This window comes from Gopherus evgoodei, chromosome 8, assembly GCF_007399415.2.
Source record: "Gopherus evgoodei ecotype Sinaloan lineage chromosome 8, rGopEvg1_v1.p, whole genome shotgun sequence".
NCBI lineage: Eukaryota > Metazoa > Chordata > Testudines > Testudinidae > Gopherus > Gopherus evgoodei.
Window position 1 is genome coordinate 78,985,603 of NC_044329.1, and position 20,368 is coordinate 79,005,970.

Below are 20,368 nucleotides of genomic sequence, written 5' to 3' on the forward strand. Positions count from 1 at the left end.
GGGAGACACTGGATCTGATTGCTTATGGGGAGAAGAAGAATCTATGCAGGCTGAGCTCTGATCAAAAAGAAGAAATGCTAATATATATGCCAAAATTGCACAGGGCACGGTGGACAGAGGACACACATCAGTGCCGCGTGAAAGTTAAGGAGCTCAGGCAAGCCTGCCAAAAGACAAAGGAATCAAACAATCACTGCGGGTCAGAGCCCCATACATGCCACTTCTATGATCAGCTGCATGGCATTCTAGGTGGGGACCCTACCACTGGCTGTGTACACCTGCAAGGGTGGTGGGGAGTCTCGCGCAACAGGGAGGAGGATTTTGTGGAGGAGGAGAATCTGTTTTCCCCAGCAGCCAAGACCTTTTCATCACCCTGGAGTCAATACCCTCCCAAGGCAGGATCCTGGACCCTGAAGCAGGAGAAGGCACCTCTGGTGAGTGCACATTTGTAACTACAGTACAGAATTTAAAAGCAATTGTGTTTTAATGTTTGACTTGCCCTGAAGGGTTAGGATGCATTTGCAACCAGTACAGCTATGGAAAAGTCTGCTAATGTCTAGGCTTTTGAGTGGAGCCTGGAGCTGAAGTGTAGACCAGTAGGTTTTTGCCCAGAGCTGGAGCAGAGCAATTCAAAGATTTGATTGCTCCAAATACCTAGTTAACATGTCTGGGGATGGAGTGGGAATCCTCCAGGAACAGCTCCATGAAGCTGTCCTGGAGGTACTCTGAAAGCCTTTGCAGAAGGTTTCTGGAGAGGGTTGCCTTACTTCGTCCTCCACAGTAGGACACTTTACTGTGCCAAGCCAATAGCAAGTAGTCTGGAATCATTGCAGCACAAAGCATGGCAGTGAATGGTCCTGGATTTTGGTCACATTCAAGCAACATTCAGTCTATATCTTTCTGTATTAGCCTCAGGAGAGTGATATTCATAATCACCTGGTTGAAATAGGGAACAATAAAAGGACCCCATTCATGCTGGACTGTTTGCACTTGGCTAAAAGGGATCATCCCTGAGAATATCCACATGGTGGGGGGAGGGGTGAAGGGCCCATCCCAGAGAATAGCCTCGTGGTGGGGTGGGGAGAGGTATGTGCTGCACATCCACCTGAAAATCACAGCCCCTTCTTTTAAATGGCAAACCCAACTGGCATTGCTTGCTATGGGAAAGGAGGGTGCTGCAGTTTGAAACCATTCCCACATGTTATGAAGGCAGAAGTTAACCCCATGTACCCTTTGGATTACCATGGCTGCCTGGCAACCAAATTCTGTTGCCCAGTCATGTGTGATGTGTCATCATATTGGCAGGCGCTCAATATAAAATGCAAAATGTGACATATCTAAAGTACATGTGCTGTTTGCTGTGAATTGCTTGATTCACTGCAAAAGAGTCTCCCTTTTGTTCTCAGAAATGTAACATCTTAAATTTTCTTCTCCCTTTTTATGCCCCCGCAGGTGCAAATGTTTCTATGCTCTCCCATCTCTATTTCCTGAGATTTATTGCTGAGGCTAATGGGAGAGTGGTTGAACTGCAGGAAAGGCAACAAGAGCACAAACAGCTGCTGCATCCACTGTATAACCGCTTGCCCTCCTCCCTAAGTTCCATTTCCTCCTCACTCAGCTGCCCAAGAATGCGGGGGGTGGGGAGGCTTCAGCCACCCAGCCACTCCAGAGGATAGCTCAAGCAACAGAAGGCTGTCATTCAAACAGTTTTGATTTGTAGTATGGCTTCAACAAGCAGTGTGGCCTTGTCCTTCCCTCCTCCCTTACCCTACCTGGGCTACCTTGTCAATTATCTCTCTTGCATGGTTTCAAAACAATACTGACTTTATATCCTTTGCCAGCTGTGATCAAAGGGGGCAGGGTGGTTGGCTTAGAGAGAATTAAAATCAACAAAGGGGGTGGGTTTGTATCAAGGAGAAATACACACAACTGTCCCACCATAGCCTGGCTAGTCATGAAACTGGTTTTCAAAGCTGATTCAGTGTGCCTAGCTGTGCTCTTCTAATCATCCTAGTGTTGGGCTGCTCCACTTGGGTACCAGGCAATTTGCCTCAACCTCCCAGCCGGCCATAAATGTCTCTCCCCCCTTACTCTCACAGATATTATAGAGCACATAGCAAGCAGCAATAATAATGGGAATATTGGTTGTGCTGAGGTCTAACCTAGTCAGCAGACACCGCCAGCGAGCTTTTAAACGTCCAAAGGCCCATTCTGCACTTGCTCAGCCTGTCGTTGAACTGCTTCTTACTACTGTCCAGGCTGTGTGTGTGTGACTTCATGAGCCATAGGAGCAAGGGGTAGGCTGGGTCCCCAAGGTTAACTACTGGCATTTCAACATCCCTGACAGTAATTTTCTGGTAGGGAAGTAAGTCCCTTCTTGCAGCTGCTCAAACAGCCCTGTGTTATTAAAGATGTGAACTTCATGCGCCTGTCCCAGCCATCCCACGTTGATGTGGGTGAAACGTTCCTTGTGATCCATCAGTGCTTGCAGCACTATTGAGAAGTATCCCTTGCAGTTTATTTACTGGTTGGCAAAGTGGTCCGATACCAAGATAGGGATATGCATTCTGTTTATTGCCCCACCACAGTTAGGGAATCCCATTGCTGCAAAGCCATCCACTATGAGCTGCACGTTTCCCAGAGTCTCTATCCTTGATATCAGCAGATCTATTATTGCATGGGCTACTTGGATCACAGCAGCCCCTACAGTAGATTTGCCCACTCCAAATTGATTCTTAACTGACCGGTAGCAGTCAAGCATTGTAAGCTTCCACAGGGAAATTGCTGCTTGCTTCTCAACTGTCAGGGCAGCTCTCATCTTGGTATTCTTGCACTTCACGGTAAGGGAAAGCAACTCACAAAGTTCCAGGAGAGTGGCCTTACGCATGTGAAAGTTTTGCAGCCCCTGGGAATCATCTCATACCCACAACACTGTGTGGTTCCACCAGTCTGTGCTGGTTTGTTGGGCCTAGAAGCGGCGTTCCACTGTATCAGCCTGTCCCACTGCCACCATGATGTCCCAATTGCCAAATCCCATGCTTTCGGGAACATCTGTGTCCATGTCCTCACAATTGTCCTCATGCTGGTGTCTCCTAGCCAGGTTCTGCACATTCTGCAGTATAATGTGTAAGGTGTTTACAATGCTCACAACAGCACTGATGAGCTGATCAGGTTGCATGCTTGACATACTATGGCATCTGCACACATAACCAAAGGAAAAAAGCATTAAAGAATTGTATACCATTGCTTTCAAGGAGGGAGGGGAAAGTGACATCATGTACTAAAAACCACCCATGACAATCTTTTTGCCCCATCGGGCATTGGGAGCGTAACCCAGAATTCCAATGGGCAGCAGAGACTCCAGGAACTGTGGGACAGCTACCCACAGTGCACCACTCCGTGAGTCCATGCTAGCCACGGTATTGAGGACACACTCTGCTGATTTAATGCACTTAGTTGTGATATAGACAATTGACTGTATAAAATCACTTTCTAAAGATCGACTTCTATAAAATCGACCTAATTTTGTAGTATAGACATACCTTTAGAAATCTCACATTGGTACCTTCTCTGTGTAACCCTTCTGCCCCTCTGAGTTGGCAGCAACAGGGGCTGGGTTCAGTATCCAGAGGTTCCGTTTCAATAACACAATGCATAACCGGCTTGAGCCCCCACCCAGTGACCTGGGACACTTACATACCACACTCTCCTGGGCGCCTCTAGGAGGCAATACTTTCCCTCTCACAAGCACAGAGTCTGACTGTAGCAAAATCCTTTTAATAAAGGAAGGAAACAATGCAGCATCCCATTGGAAAAACACCACAAAACAGGATTATAACACAAACCATAAGCAAAAACCCACCTCCAAGTACGTTTGGCAATGTCCTTTTCCCCCTTAGGGTCTTAAGCCTAATCACCCCAAAGTCCAACAACCCGAAAGTCTCTGGTCAGTGCCACCCCAGAATTCAAAAGTTTATCTGCAGAGTTTTACCCCCCCAGCCTGGGTGGAAAGGAGGGGAGAGTCCACACAAGGTGTTAAGGGGCACCTTACATGGGCCAGGGCCAAATGCTCTGCCTCTCCATGGAGTTCTGCTGCAGCCTTCACCACGACCAGCTTCACTACACCAGCTGTCCCACTCCTGCAGCCATCCCTGCAAACCGCTTCACTCCGCTCACTGTTCCATGGGCTGCTCCAACATGCTGCAAACTGCTCCGATCTGCCAGCCGCTTAACAATAGGTCTTCAGGTTCCCCCACTAGTTAACACAGCACTCAGTGATCTCAGCTCAGCTCCTTCAGTGATTTCAGCTCTTAGTAGGGGAGCCCTGGTGCTGGTGCACAATTGGCCCAACATGAATTCAGCTCAGCAGTCTCTAGATGGACTCCTAATGGAATCAAAATTAGCTCTATTCTTTAACAGTGGAGAGAGAAGGATGTGCAATTGGTGTTCCGGGCCCATACCACTAGGTACACACACCCATCCCCAACCTCTCTCCATTCACTGGGCTTTGGAACCCATGTCCCTTGTCTAGCAAGTGTCACTTAATTTATATTGAGACATCTCTGTCATAAAGCAGTCTCGTAGTTCCTCATTCACATAATCAGGTGGCAACACTTTATTTATCCTGCCCCAATAACAAAGAAATTGGGGATCCCAGAGCGGTCAAAAAAACCATCCCAGGCTACCTTGGGCTATGCTGGGCATACCCATGCAAATACCTGAGATTTCACACTTCCTGAAATTCTTTCCACGCTTCCCATAATTCACCACCAGATGTCAGGGTAGAGCTCATCCTGACTCTGCTTGCATCTGCATTTTGTCAAATCTGCTGTGAAAGTGTTCTTAAAATGAACAACACGTGCTGGGTCATCATTCAAGACTGCTGTAACATGAAATATATGGCAGAATGCTGGTAAAACAGAACAGGAGACGTACAATTCTCCCTCAAGGAGTTGAGTCGCACATTTAATTAATGCATTATTTTTTAATCAGCATGGAAGCATGCCCTGTGGAATGGTGGCCGAAGCATGAAGGGGCATACGAATGTTTAGAATATCTGGCATGTAAATACTTTGCAATGCCGGCTACAAAAGTGCCATGCGAACGCCTGGTCTCACTTTCAGGTGACATTGTAAATAAGCAGCATTATCTCCGGTAAATGTAAACAAACTTGTTTGTCTTAGCAGTTGGTTGAACAAGAAGTAGGACTGAGTGAAGGCTTTAAAGTTTTACAGTTTTGTTTTTGAGTGTAGTTATGTAACGAAATCTACATTTGTGAGTTGCACTTTCACAATAAAGAGATTGCACTACAGTACTTGTATGAGGTGAATTGAAAAATACTATTATTGTTTTTACAGTGCAAATATTTGTAATAAAAATATCAAAAATAAAGTGAGCAGTGTATACTTTGTATTCTGTGTTGTAATTGAAGTCAATATATTTGACAATGTAGAAAAACATCCAAAATATTTAATAAATTGCAATTGGGATTTTATTGTTTTTTTTTTTTTAGTTAATTGCGTGAGTTAACTGTGATTCATCAACAGCCCTAATTTTGACTTTAGGATCCCCTTAAAAATACATACTGTCATTCAGAGAATGTTTGGTACTCAAGCTTCTGCAATGTCACTTATTTATTCCTCTCGTAATAATTAAATTTCCCTTCTGTAGTTCCATGCTGTTAGATCTGACCTCTACTAAGTTAGGAGGAAAGAATTAAATTAGATCATGCCATCTTAAAATTGCTGTGTTTTTAAAATAATTCCATAAACTGTTCATAGAACATTAAAGTTGAATGAATAAATATCAGTAAACACCAAATTAAGATGCATATGCAACTTTAGCAGTGGCCTCTTGTACTATTATATTTAGTTATATTATGTAATTGCATTATTTTAATTACATTAGAGCATTATATCTAAAATAATATAGTATCTTACAACTTTTTTTCTACAACCATGAGTAATTTCCTCCAGAACGAGTGAAGATACCCCTTTTCAATAAGGTCTACATATTTTTATGCCAAATTTCAATCCACAGCTAATTTGGCTGTGGATTTGAGTGTGTGTTTTGTTTTATTTTAATAAATATATATTTTTTATAATGGGAAAAGTGTGTATTACTTTTCTACCCTCCTATCTGTGCAAAAAAGGTCAATTGATTTTATTCATACTTTCCAAAATAACTCACCTCTGGGCAGAGCCCATGCTAGGAAATCTTCTTCAATTAGGTTGTTAGGCTGGTGACAGTTCTGCAAATTCAACTGTAGCCAATATTGCTCCCATTACAATAACATTGTATTGTAGTGAAGCATAGATCATTACTGCTGTTTAATTTGGTATGAAGGTCAAAATCCCTCAAATGATTCTTTTGTGGCACTTTGCTACATTTAGAATGCAGATGTTAAAATAATAACACAAAGCATAGGTCCAAAGCTTTAAAAACCCAACTGTTTTTCCTAGCAGGGACTCTAGCTCCCAGGCTTAAAAAATTAAGCTAATGATTTAAAAATCAATAGTTTACTCTCAAATTAAATTTTATCATCAATGCTAATGTGCATGAAGGTTAAGGAACTGGCTGTTCTGGAAACTGAAATCCTCTGTTTATTCACAGGTCAGATACGATGCAGGCAGCCAAAGTGTGAGCTTTCTTACACTGGCCCATTGCTGACCTGAGCCCTGATTTGGAGGGACCACCTTCTATAAGGGTAAGAGGCAATTCAGTCTCCTTACTACAGGTAGTTCTCTCCCAGGCCTTTCTCCATCAGAGATTTCTAATAGTAGTTTACTTTGAGTTTTGTATGAGATGAGTGTTTATAGTGTTAATGACTCGTCTTGCTTAGAGAAAATATGTGATCTGAACCAGGGGTAGGCATCCTATGGCATGCGAGCTGATTTTCAGTGGCGCTCACACTGCCCGGGTCCTGGCCACCGGTCCAGAGGGCTCTGCATTTTAATTTTAAAGGAAGCTTTTTAAACATTTTAAAAACCTTATTTACTTTACATACAACAATAGTTTAGTTATATACTATAGACTTATAGGAAGAGACCTTCTAAAACGTTAAAATGTATTATTGGCACACAAAACCTTAAATTAGAGTGAATAAATGAAGACTCGGCACACCACTTCTGAAATGTTGCCGGCCCCTGATCTGAACCATAGACCCATGATACTATACCCCTTTATTTGGATTATAGAATTAAAATCTTTTCTGTATGGATAATTCCATTATGAGGTTTCTTGCACCTTCCGTTGAAGTGTCTGATACACTGTCAGTGCTGTCTACTCAACTAGATGGAGTATTTTTCTGATTTGATAAGATAATTCTGGTGTTCCTATATAATTCTTCTGTTGTAAGTTGCAGTTTTCTCTAAATAGTTATTTGAGGAAGTGGAGAGGGAGAGAAACTAGGTGTAAGTAAAAGGAGCCTCGAGTATTCGAGTTGTTCTAGGCTACCTGAATCCTTAAAAGTCAGCTCTCTTTAATGAGAGTTGATTTGGTTAATAGACTCAGACTCATAGGTCAGAAGGGACCAATATGATCATCTAGTCTGACCTCCTGCACAAGGCAGGCCACAGAACCCCACCCATCCAATTTTATAACAACCCCTAACCCAGGACCGAGTTATTTAAATCCTCAAAATTGGTTTGAAGACCTCAAGCTGCAGAGAATCCACCAGCAAGCGACCCGTGCCCCACGCTGCAGGGGAAGGCGAAAAACCTCCAGGGCCCCTGCCAATCCGCCCTGGAGGAAAATTCCTTCCCGACCCCAAATATGGCGATCGGCTAAACCCTGAGCATGTGGGCAAGACTCACCAGCCAGCACCCAAGAAGGAATTCTCTGCAGTAACTCAGTTCCCATCCCATCCAACATCTCCCCGCAGACCATTGAGCAGACCTATCTGGTGGTAATCCAAGATCAATTGCCCAAATTAACGATCCTATCATAACATCCCCTCCATATACTTATCAAGCCTTGTCTTAAAGCCAGAAAAGTCTTTTGCCCCTACTACTTCCCTCGGAAGGCTGTTCCAGAACTTCACTCCCCTAATGGTTAGAAACCTTCGTCTAATTTCAAGTCTAAACTTCCTAATATCCAATTTATACCCATTCGTCCTCGTGCCTACATTAGTACTAAACTTAAATAATTCCTCTCCCTCCCTAACGTTAACCCCCCTGATATATTTATGTAGAGCAAGCATATCCCCCCGCAGCCTTCTTTTGGCCAGGCTAAACAAGCCAAGCTCTTTGAGTCTCCTTTCATAAAGCAGTTTTTCCATTCCTCGGATCATCCTTGTAGCCCGTCTCTGAATCTTAACATGAATCTTAATTCATGTTCTGTTCCAAAATGTGTATTAAAGGTATGTAATATCTTGTTAAACCGTAGATTGAACATTCACAGAACCCCGAACAGTTTTAAAAAATTCCAGTAATCTTTTTCAAGCATCATAAGCAAAAATTTAAGTTCAGTTACTATAAACCATGGTACTTATCCTTTCATAGAAAATGTCAGAAGCCAGTAGTTACAAATACTTTGAAAAAGTGTTTATATTTTTTAACAACTGTGACTATTATTTCTAGGTAAATATTCTCTTTGTATTTAAAGGAAAACTGCACTCATTTTATTCTCTTCAGTGTCGAAGTTAGACTGAGGACTCACGGTTTGTCAGGTTTCAGAGTAGCAGCCGTGTTAGTCTGTGTCCACAAAAAGAACAGGAGTACTTGTGGCACCTTAGAGACTAATATTTATTTCAGCATAAGCTTTTGTGGGCTACAGCTCACTTCTTTGGACTACTCTGTTTTATTAGCACAGCGCTCTGCTAACAACAGCCAGATAATGTGAGCACCCTGCAAGACACAAACTATCTTAGGGCTTGGCTACACTTGAAACTTCAAAGCGCTGCCGCGGCAGCACTTTGAAGTGCGAGTGTGGTCGCAGCGCCAGCGCTGGGAGAGAGCTCTCTCAGCGCTGCATGTACTCCAGCTCCTCGTGGGGATTAGCCTGCAGCATTGCGGCACTGTTTACACTGGCCCTTTGCAGCGCTGTATCTTGCAGCGCTCAGGGGGGTGTTTTTTTCCACACCCCTGAGGAGAAAGTTGCAGCGCTGTAAAGCGCCAGTGTAGCCAAGCCCCTCCTGTCTTTCTGCCTCCGCACTCCCCTGCCCCAGCTACAGCGTGAGCAGGAAGAGGTTAAGCCCTAAAGCTGCATTGTGCACCAGGGCCCAGGGAATCTAGCTGCAGGGGCTTCAGCAAACCTGGCCAGGGAGGTGGCTCAGCAGCAGAGGGTGCCTAGGGGACAGAGAAGTGCTGCTGTCCCTGGGGGCAGGACCCAACGCGGGAGGGGGCAGGTGAAGAGGGTGCTAAGCCCCTGCCTCGGAGCTGCTGTGGAGCCTGCAGGTTCAGGGCATGAACAGGTTGGAAATCACCCCCCCCCCCATCCCCACCACTCCAGAGCTTAGCTGAAGGGTAGAGAGGCACCCTGTGTCAGCACTGTGTGGGGCTTTGACTTCTCCTGGCCAGCACCCTGTGCCAGAGTGTTTTGGGCTTGCCTGGGGCCCTGGCCCAGGCAGAGGCAGTGGTGGAAGGAAGGAGTCTGCCAGTGAGCTGAGCACTCCAACCAGGGGTTGGTTCTCCACACAGCACTGGGAGCAGGATGCTGGGGGAGATATGGAGGAGCAGCAGGAGAGAGAGAGTGAGTGTGTGTGTGTGAGAGAGAGAGGGCAAAGCAGGGAGCAGACAGTGAGAGGGGGAGCACATAAATGGTAGACAGTAGAGGTGACAGGTAACTAGCCACTGCCTAGTGCCTGCCCTCACTTACTGGCTGCCACAGCATGCAGTTAGTGCTGGTCGGAAATGGGATGAGGAGTGAGGCCCTGTTGGCTGAGAGCTGGCACGCAGCAGGGGCTGCACTGACAGACCAGTAGGGGGAGCAGCCGGCCCCGCACACTGCATAGACTTTAAGGTCAGAAGGGACCATTATGATCATCTAGTCTGACCTCCTGTACAATGCAGGCCACAAAATCTCACCCATCCACTCCTGTAACAAACCCCTAACCTATGTCTGAGTTATTGAAGTCCTCAAACTGTGGTGTGAAGACCTCAAGCTGCAGAGAATCCTCCAGCAAGTGACCCATGCCCCATGCTGCAGAGGATGGTGAAAAACCTTCAGGGCCTCTGCCAATCTGCCCTGGAGGAAAATTCCCTCCTGACCCCAAATGTGGCGATCAGTTAAATCCTGAGCATGCGGGCAAGACTCACCAGCCAGACACCCAGGAAAGAATTCTCTGTAGTAACTCTTATCCCTCCCCATCTAACATACCATCACAGACCACTGGGCATACTTACCTGCTGATAATCAAAGATCAATTGCCAAATTAATTGCCAAAATTAGGCTATCCCATCATACCATCCCCTCCATAAACTTATCAAGCTTAGTCTTAATGCCAGATATGTCTTTTGCCTCCACTACTCCCCTTGGAAGGCTGTTCCAGAACTTCACTCCTCTAATGATTAGAAACCTTTGTCTAATTTAAAGTTTAAACTTCCTAGTGTCCAGTTTATATCAGTTTGTTCTTGTGTCCACATTGGTACTAAGCTTAAATAATTCCTCTCCCTCCCTAATATTTATCCCTCTGTTATAGCTGCAGCTTTGCTCTGCCACCAGTCTTGCACCCCAATTGTCAGCTAAGTCACTGGACCCTCTCACTCACCGCCGGTGGGCAGGTAGCTGGTGAGCAGGGATCCAGCCAGCAGCAGGACCCACCAGTACTAATGTGGAGGGGAGAGTGAAAACAGAAAATATGGGACAATTTGCCCAGTTTTAAGAAAAAGGACACCTGTAGGAGGGCTTAAATATGGGACTGCCCCTTTAAAAACAGGATGTCTAACCCTACTTACGGACTTTGTTCAGTGGCAAAACTTAACTAAATTGATATTTAATTTGTTTTTATTAATCTTCAGAGCTAACACGCAATTGAGATGAAAAGGAGCAGTATGTACTCAATATGTACTGAGTTTGTGGACTTGGGCAGACTTCACTTCATTGGTTTACACCAAGTTCATGTTCTGAAGGTTTTCTTCACAACCATAAGGGTTAGAGAATTACGTGTGTGTTAAAAATTAAAATCTTAGATTTGGAGGGGAAAATAGCAGCCACCACAGAAAAGTACCAAGTAACACTTGCCTTTGCAGAGGTATAAATGAGTGTAGGAACAGAGTAAAATAGTTTTTGTTTCTGCCCTAAATGCTGCCACAGAATATCTCCTACCTTGGTCACGATTCTGACCCTGCTTAGTTCCTCTTCAAGTTCCCTTTACACCAGAGCCAGAGTAAGGCACTACAGGCCTTTGCCCAGGGTCCCCATTTTTAAAGTTGTGATCAGCTTTAATTTTTCATAGATTAGAAAAGAAAATCAAGCTTTCCTGGTTTTTCTATTTGCACTGGTTTCTTTATTTTGAATGAACTAGTCATTGAATGGAAGAGTGCTGAATAAATTGAAATGAAGGCAATATTTTGTCTGCCTTTGAGGAAGAGGCTACTGGTTTAGCACTGCAGCAAACTCTTGTTCCATGTGCATAGCCAGTGACTTCTACCAATTCAGTAGTTTGGCTCTCTCTAATACCTCAGTAGCAAACATGTACTACTTTAATTTAAATTAAATTACTTTAATAGATTATAATAAATTTAAGCCTTAACTTGGGTTGTTATAATTTCTAAATTAATTTTAAATGGGTTTATATTAAAAGAAACATATTTAATTTAAATTAAAAATTTAATTGGGGGTTGGGGGAGTCAGGAGACAGGGAGCGGGACGAGTTGGGTTAGGGGGTGGGGAGGGTCCTGGAGTGCAGTTAGAGTGGGGGGGTTTCGGGAGGGGGTGATCAAGGGACATGGAGTGGGGGGGGTTGATGGGTTGCTTGCGACCCTTGCGGGTTCTATGGGGGGACAATCGGGGGCAGGACATGGGTGGGGATCGGAGAAGGGAGGACAGGCTGTTTTGGGAGGAACAGCCTTCCCTACCCAGCCCCTGATACAGTTTTGCAGGGCTGATGTGCAGGGCTGGCTTTAGGAAGTGCGGGGCCCGATTCGAACAGTTTTGACGGTGCCCGGCAGGGATGACTGAAAAAAACCAAACACGTGGGGCTTGTACTCACCGGGCGGCGCTCTGAGTCTTTGGCGGCACTTCGGCAGCGGGTCCTTCACTCGCTCTGGGTCTTCGGCAGCACAGAAGGACCTGCCCCCAAAGTGCCGCCAAAGACCCGGTAGGGAACCCTTTGTTAAGATTTTGGCAGCTCATCGCTGGCTAAGATGCTTAAACAATTTTGTATATTCTCTTTAGGTGGTTTAATTTAAAGACATTATCATTTACAGCAATCCAGTATTACAGAGCTCTCTTTCCTGGAATTGCTATCTCCAGCTGAAACTGGTATTCATATTTGGCGTGGGTGGATCTTTAAAGGCCTCTGGTTGTGATTTAAGAACAAGAACCTTCAGAAACAGAATCTTTTATGTACTTTACTACCTCGCATATCCATGCTTTTGCATTCCCATCTCTCCATTCCTTGCATGCCTGCTAAGTCTCACTGTTTCTCTATACAGAGCACAGATTTCATGTGGCTGAAGAAGAATGAACAGGCATTTTACATTTATGTAATCTGAATTCTCACTCTTTATGTTGCCAAGACTGGTCTCTGCTGTTCTGTTCTCTCCAACACTTTCTGTTGTTCCTGAGTGCAAAATCAGATCCTAAGCACTGCATGTTGTCAGTATTAAAAACTAAATGGCCAGATCAGCATCTATCCCTGCTTGTTTGTTTTTTAAAGCCGGACAGCAGCAGCCCACCCTCAGACTTTAAAAACCCAAACAACCTTCCCTTGTCCAAAGGGATAACATGTAGCTGATGGGGTGGAAGCAGCCAGAAAATGAAAATATGGCAATGTAGAAGACCGTTGGAGATCAGAATAGTACATGGAAATTCCCATCACCCTCCTTTGAATTCCACTAATTAGCCACATAATGGAAAGTGTTCAAACACATGGGAATTATTTCCATCTACACCACCACCCTCCATATACTGATGATTTCATATTTGTTTTTCATCTGGATTAGGTTATATCTTTCATTAGTTTCTGCTCTGTTGGAACTGATTTTCCAGAAGTAGCGCTTCTAAGTGACTGACAATAAATGTTTCTTCCAGCTGGACTGGCATAGGTGGAAATAGTAGAAATTTGGCAGTTTCAATTTTTTTACAATTTGGTAAACTTTTACCAACCCTTCCTTTGGTCTCATTTTTCCAATTTCTTTTATCAGAGTTCTTCTTTTTCCCCTATAGCTGGCATCCAGCACCAGTTCTGTTTGATCCTGGAACTTATTGTTCTTCTTCGAGTGATTGCTCACATCCATTCCAGTTAGGTGTGCGCGCCGTGCGTGCACGTTCGTCGGAAACTTTTTACCCTAGCAACTCCAGTGGGCCGGCAGGTCGCCCCCTGGAGTGGCGCCGCCATGGCGCCCAATATATATCCCTGCCGGCCCGCCCGCTCCTCAGTTCCTTCTTACCGCCGTGTCGGTCGTTGGAACTGTGGAGCGCGGCATAGCTGTCCTCCACGTCCCTAGCTCTCCTAGTTATCTATCGTTTATCTATCGTTCATCTCTAGTTCCATTATAGTTGTTAATTAGTTTGTTAAGTAGATAGTTAAGTTAAATAGTTGTTAAGTAGTTCTTCGCCGGGGGCTTAGCCCTTCCCGGCACCCGGCGCCAGGCTCATGCCTGTTTCGCCAGGCTTCAAGCAGTGTGCGGCCTGCAAGAAGCCCATGCCTACCAGCGATCCCCACGAAGCGTTCCTGAAGTGCCTCGGGGAATCGCACAGATCCGACAAGTGCCGCATCTGTAAGGCTTTTAAGCCGAGGACAAAGAAGGAGAGGGATCAAAGGCTCCGGACTCTCCTTATGGAGGCGGCACTTGACCCGACGGCTTCGCAGGCCGTGGTATCGGCACCGGCACCGGATCGCACCGGCACCGAGAAGACTCCCCGGCACCGACCCTCTCCGGCACTGGAGTCAGAGCCAAGGCCGTCGAAGTCCGATACTCCGGCCAGGCAGACCCGACTAGAGCGCCCGGCCTCGACATCGGCCGCGGCGCCGCCAGCACCGTCGACTCCGGGCCCGGCGGGTCCGTCGAGTCCGGTGCCGCCGAGCTCCCCCATGAGATCTGGGGTTGAGATAGTGGTCCCATCCACACCGGAGACCTTCGCCTCGGCTCGGGACCTCATTGCCCTGACTGAGCCCACTCGGCTGCCACCCCCGGTACCTCCGGTGCGGGTCGTGTCCAGAGGCAAGCCCATGATGTCGGTACCGCCCAGAGACACTCGTTCACGATCCAGGTCCCGACGTCTTGGGCGCTCCAGATCCCGACGCCGCTCGCAGTCCCGGCACCGCTCCCCTCAGCGGTACCGGTCGCACTCGCGGCACCGGTCGACATCGAGACGGTCGCGGTCAGGCTCCAGTCGTCGAAACCGGCACCGCGATTCCAGGAGCAGGTCCCGACGCTACTCGCCGCACCGGTCGACCTCCCGGCACCGAGCTGGTGGCAGGTCCCGGTCTCGGTCGACCTCCCGGCACTGAGCTGGTGGCAGGTCCCGGTCGACCTCCCGGCACCGAGCTGGTGGCAGGTCCCGGTCGACCTCCCGGCACCGAGCTGGTGGCAGGTCCCGGCACCGAAGCGGCGCCCCGGTACCGGTCAGGATCCCGGCACCGTGACAGAACTCGGTCCCGATCCCGATCCCGGCACCGTTATGACTCACGGCACCGGTCCCCGGCACCGAGACGATCCTCCTTGCCGACCCGCGCAGATACTTACCATCCAGGGTCGGCCCCTCCGTGGCCCTCTAGACAGCCGTCCGTATCCTCCCAGACGGACAGCGGGTATGCGCTGGGCACCGACCGGCAGGCGGCGCTGTTCGGTGATCCGCCGCTGCAGGACCAAGGCCTACAACAGTGGGGATTCTGGACACCCTGGGCATACCATCAGGCCCAGGGCCCCCAGCAGCTCCCTGCTAGGCTGGCGACTGCGGAGCGTAGGGCCCCTGAAGCCTCGTTGTCTCGCCCCCCTCCCTCCCCGGAAGGGGAGGAAGGGTCCAAGCAGCAGGACTCCGCTGTGGCTCCGGAGGCAGAGGTGAGGGCTGAGGAAGACCCTCAGTTAGACACTCTCGTGCCTGGGGTCTCATCATCCTCCTCCCCGGATGAGGCGGTGGCGGGTACCTCCTCCAACAGTCCCCCCCCGCTGGATCTCAGGGCGCACCAAGACCTCCTCAGGCGATTGGCTCAAAATCTGAGTCTGCAGGCAGAGGAGGTCTCGGAGATAGAGGATCCAATTGTAACCATCCTCTCTTCTGATGCTCCCACCAGGGTCGCCCTGCCCTTCATACGGACCATCCAGGCCAACGCCAATACCATCTGGCAGTCCCCGGCCTCCATCCCTCCGACAGCGAAAGGAGTCGAGAGGAAGTACATGGCCCCTTCTAGGGGATACGAATATCTCCATGTACACCCGACTCCGGGTTCACTGGTGGTGCAATCAGTGAACGATAGGGAGCGTCACGGCCAGGAGGCTCCAGCCCCCAAATCCAGAGAAGCCAGGCGGATGGACCTCCTTGGCCGTAAGGTGTATTCGGCTGGGGCGCTGCAGCTCAGGGTCTCCAACCAGCAGGCCCTGCTGAGCAGATATGCCTTTAATTCCTGGGTGGCAGTGGACAAATTTAAGGAGCTGCTGCCACAGGATGCTCGCCAAGAGTTTACGGATGAAGGCAAGAAGGTCGCACGCACGGCCTTACAAGCCTCCTTGGACGCTGCGGACTCGGCTGCCCGTACCCTCGCATCAGGAGTTACGATGCGTCGCATCTCCTGGCTGCAGGTTTCCGGCCTTCCGCCGGAGCTCCAGCATACTATACAGGACCTTCCTTTCGAAGGCCAGGGCCTGTTTTCTGACAAGACAGACCCCAGACTCAAGAGTCTAAAAGACAACCGGGTCATTATGCGGTCCCTCGGGATGCACACCCCCGTGACGCAGCGTAGACCCTTTAGGTCGCAACAACAGCAACAACGCAGGCCGTTTTCCCAGTTCCGCCAGCGGCAGGACCTTTACAGGCGCCGCGGCAGGAACGGAAGGCGCAGGCAGTCGGGGAACCAAGGGGGGCAGAACCAAGGCTCCTCAAAACCCCCGCCTGGTCCTAAGCCTTCATTTTGAAGGTGCGCCCGAGGGCGCAGTAACAGTTTCCCCTATGGATCCTTCCCCCCCGTTTTCCAACCGCCTTTCGTTTTTCCTCCCGGCGTGGTCCCAAATAACATCGGACCGCTGGGTCTTAAGCATGGTGCAGACGGGATACCGCCTGCAGTTTGTTTCATTTCCTCCTTCCCGCCCTCCTTCCTCGTCCCTCTTCAGGGACCCCTCTCACGAGCAATTCCTTCGGCAGGAGGTGCAGACGCTCCTCAGCAAAGGAGCTATAGAGGCGGTTCCGGAAAACGAGAAAGGCAAGGGGTTTTATTCCCGCTACTTTCTGATCCCCAAGGCCAAAGGGGGCCTCAGGCCTATCCTCGACCTGCGAGAGCTCAACAAATACCTTGTGAAGTTGAAGTTCCGCATGGTATCCCTGGGGACCATTATTCCATCCCTGGATCCGGGAGACTGGTACGCCGCCCTCGACATGCAGGACGCGTATTTCCACATTGCCATTTGGCCGCGCCACAGACGCTTTCTCCGCTTCGTTGTGGGGGCTCTTCATTATCAATTTGCAGTCCTCCCATTCGGCCTGTCCACGGCCCCGAGGGTGTTTACAAAATGCATGGCAGTTGTCGTGGCGCATCTTCGGCGCAACCGTGTCCACGTGTTCCCTTATCTGGACGACTGGTTGATTCGGGGCACGTCGGAACAGCAAGTCAACAGCCATGTCCGCGTGATCACCGGCATGTTTGCAAGTCTGGGCCTCTTGATAAACACAGACAAGTCCACCCTGAGGCCCACTCAGAAGGTGGAATTTATCGGGGCCGTCCTGGACGCCACTGTGGGCAGGGCCTCGCTGCCTCTGCAACGGTTCCAGACCATGGCGGCGATCGTTCAACGTTTGCGGTCAGCCCCATTGACGTCAGTGAGGACATGTCTAACCCTGTTAGGCCACATGGCGGCGTGCACCTTTGTGACCGACTACGCTCGGCTCCACATGAGGCCTCTCCAGCTGTGGCTTATCAGTCATTACAGGCCGGCAAGGCAACCGTTAGACATGTTAGTCACAATCCCCCAGAAGGTCTTGGATTCTCTCGGCTGGTGGTTAGACCAGTCCGTATTATGTGCGGGTCTTCCCTTCCACCCCTCTCAGCCCTCGGTATCCCTGACAACGGATGCCTCAGATCTAGGCTGGGGGGCCCACCTAGGGACCCTGCGGACACAGGGCCTGTGGTCCCAGGAGGAGGTGGGGCTACACATCAACATGCGGGAGTTGAGAGCGGTCCGCCTTGCTTGTCAAGCGTTCTGTCATCAGCTTCAGGGTCGTTGTGTCGCCGTGTTCACGGACAACACGACGACCATGTACTATATCAACAAGCAGGGCGGCACCAGGTCCTCCTCCCTGTGCCTCGAGGCGATACGACTCTGGGACTTTTGCGTAGCCCACTCCTTTCACCTCAGGGCTTCCTTCCTCCCTGGAGTACGGAACACACTGGCGGATCGATTGAGCAGATCCTTCCTGTCACACGAGTGGTCCCTTCGCCCGGACGTCGCTCTCTCCATTTTCCGGAGGTGGGGTTATCCCCGGGTGGACCTCTTCGCGTCCAAGGGGAACAGGAAGTGCCAAGCGTTCTGCTCCTTTCAGGGCAGGGAGCCGGGGTCGATAGCGGATGCCTTCCTCATCCAGTGGTCGACCCACCTTTACTATGCGTTTCCCCCGTTCCCTCTGGTCCACAAGGTCCTCCTGAAGGTGCGCAGAGACAGGGCTCTCGTGATCATGGTGGCCCCGGCATGGCCCAGGCAGCACTGGTACACCATGCTGCTGGACTTGGCCATTGCCGACCCAGTTCCCCTGCCCCTTCACCCGGACCTGATTACCCAGGACCACGGGACCCTCTGTCACCCAGACCTGCAGTCGCTGCACCTAGCGGCGTGGCTCCTGCGTGGCTGACTGGTTCCGAGCTGCGCTGCTCCACGCCTGTGAGAGAGGTGCTCTTGAGCAGCAGGAAACCGTCCACAAGAGCCACATATTCGGCGAAATGGAAACGCTTCTCCTGTTGGTGCGTAGAGAGAAATCTCCGCCCTATGGAAGTTTCGGTAACCGAAATCTTAGACTATGTTTGGTCCCTCAAAGGGCAAGGCCTGGCCTTATCGTCGTTGCGAGTCCACCTAGCAGCTATCTCCACCTTTCACCCGGGTGCGGACGGTCGCTCCATTTTTTCTCACCCGATGGTGTCGAGATTCCTTAAAGGGCTGGAACGTTTATTCCCTAACGTCCGTCCCCCTGCTCCGACCTGGGATCTTAACCTGGTGTTGTCCCGGCTCATGGGGCCCCCCTTTGAGCCGTTAGCTACTTGCTCCCTGCTCTACCTCTCTTGGAAAACTGCCTTTCTAGTGGCTATCACCTCAGCTAGACGGGTGTCGGAGCTCCGAGCTCTTGTGGTAGACCCCCCATATACGGTCTTCCACAAGGACAAGGTGCAGCTGAGACCACACCCTGCTTTTCTGCCCAAGGTGGTCTCAGCCTTCCACGTCAACCAAGAGATTTTCCTTCCGGTTTTTTTCCCAAAACCTCACTCCTCAGGCAGGGAGCAGCAGCTCCACTCGCTGGATGTCCGTAGGGCTCTCGCGTTCTACATAGAGAGGACCAAACCCTTCCGCAAATCCCCCCAGCTTTTCGTGGCGGTAGCGGACCGTATGAAAGGGCTTCCTATCTCCTCCCAGAGGTTATCCTCTTGGGTTACGTCCTGCATCAGGACCTGTTATGACTTGGCCCATGTCCCTACGGGCCGTGTGACTGCGCATTCTACCAGGGCGCAGGCGTCGTCGCTGGCTTTCCTCGCCCGTGTGCCCGTCCGGGAAATCTGTCGGGCAGCGACCTGGTCATCGGTCCACACCTTTGCTTCCCACTACGCCCTGGTCCAGCAGTCGAGAGAGGATGCGGCCTTCGGAACTGCAGTGCTCCGTGCCGCGACTTCTCACTCCGACCCCACCGCCTAGGTATGGCTTGGGATTCACCTAACTGGAATGGATGTGAGCAATCACTCGAAGAAGAAAAGACGGTTACTCACCTTTGTAACTGTTGTTCTTCGAGATGTGTTGCTCACATCCATTCCACACCCGCCCTCCTTCCCCACTGTCGGAGTAGTCGGCAAGAAGGAACTGAGGAGCGGGCGGGCCGGCAGGGATATATATTGGGCGCCATGGCGGCGCCACTCCAGGGGGCGACCTGCCGGCCCACTGGAGTTGCTAGGGTAAAAAGTTTCCGACGAACGTGCACGCGCGGCGCGCACACCTAACTGGAATGGATGTGAGCAACACATCTCGAAGAACAACAGTTACAAAGGTGAGTAACCGTCTTTTCTAAAAGGATACTACACATTAATAAAAAAGATGACTGGATTTTATATAGAGTTTTTGTAAAGACTGAATGGCAAATCATGTTAGGACAATGGAAGCAGTTCAGTCTATTCCTGAATTAATTATTTTCATGTTTTTCTTTTATATCTTCAGGTTCGCTTCTCATATATGCGAATGAAGTATCTCTTCATCTCTTGGCTAGTAGTATTTATTGGCAGCTGGATTATATATGTTGAGTACTCCACTTACACAGAGCTATGCAGAGGTCATGACTGTAAGAAAATAATAGTAAGTATATTTGTATGTCCTGTTTGTTAAGCTTTTTTATCATCTATGGATCTACTTTTGGATTATTCGGTAGTTACCATCAAAAAGTAATATTTAACTATTACATTATGCAAATACAATAATCCTAATTTCAGTTACCTACAACTAAAACCAATTATTTTTGTACTTTATTTTCTCATTGATTAATGGCTCAGTTTTAAACTGCCATGTGATCAAATTCACTTTGTGACAGTTTTGTTGTGGGAGAATCAATTATAACTGACATACTAATTTTAAGTTAGTGATTCCCCCTGCCTTTGTTTAACTCCTTCTGATGAGTTAAAAATGATGCATGCTGCTAGAGTACCCACAAGACACTCAGGGAGAATCTCACTCTTATAAGAGAGAAGCAGCTGGCAGTGTGTTCTCCACAGGGGCCCTGTAGATTTGAAACTTTCTCCTTCATAGTCCAAAATAATTTTAGTTTATTGGCTTTTTAGGGCATGCTGTCCATTTGTTTTCCCTGGCTG

General features: G+C 48.8%; 1 protein-coding gene across 2 annotated transcripts in view; it reads left to right on the plus strand.

Moving 5' to 3' along the window:
• The window catches only part of DIPK1A (divergent protein kinase domain 1A), a 46,053-nt gene that overhangs the window by 15,469 nt on the left and 10,216 nt on the right, over positions 1–20,368 (plus strand). The window contains exons 2-3 of one of the 2 annotated variants that reach the window (XM_030573320.1): positions 6,613–6,706; positions 19,725–19,859. In XM_030573320.1, coding sequence (XP_030429180.1) covers positions 19,740–19,859 — 120 coding nt within the window. In that variant the 5' untranslated portion in view covers positions 6,613–6,706; positions 19,725–19,739. The remainder of the gene's footprint in view (positions 1–6,612; positions 6,707–19,724; positions 19,860–20,368) is intronic. The other variant, XM_030573319.1, reaches the window with a different exon arrangement.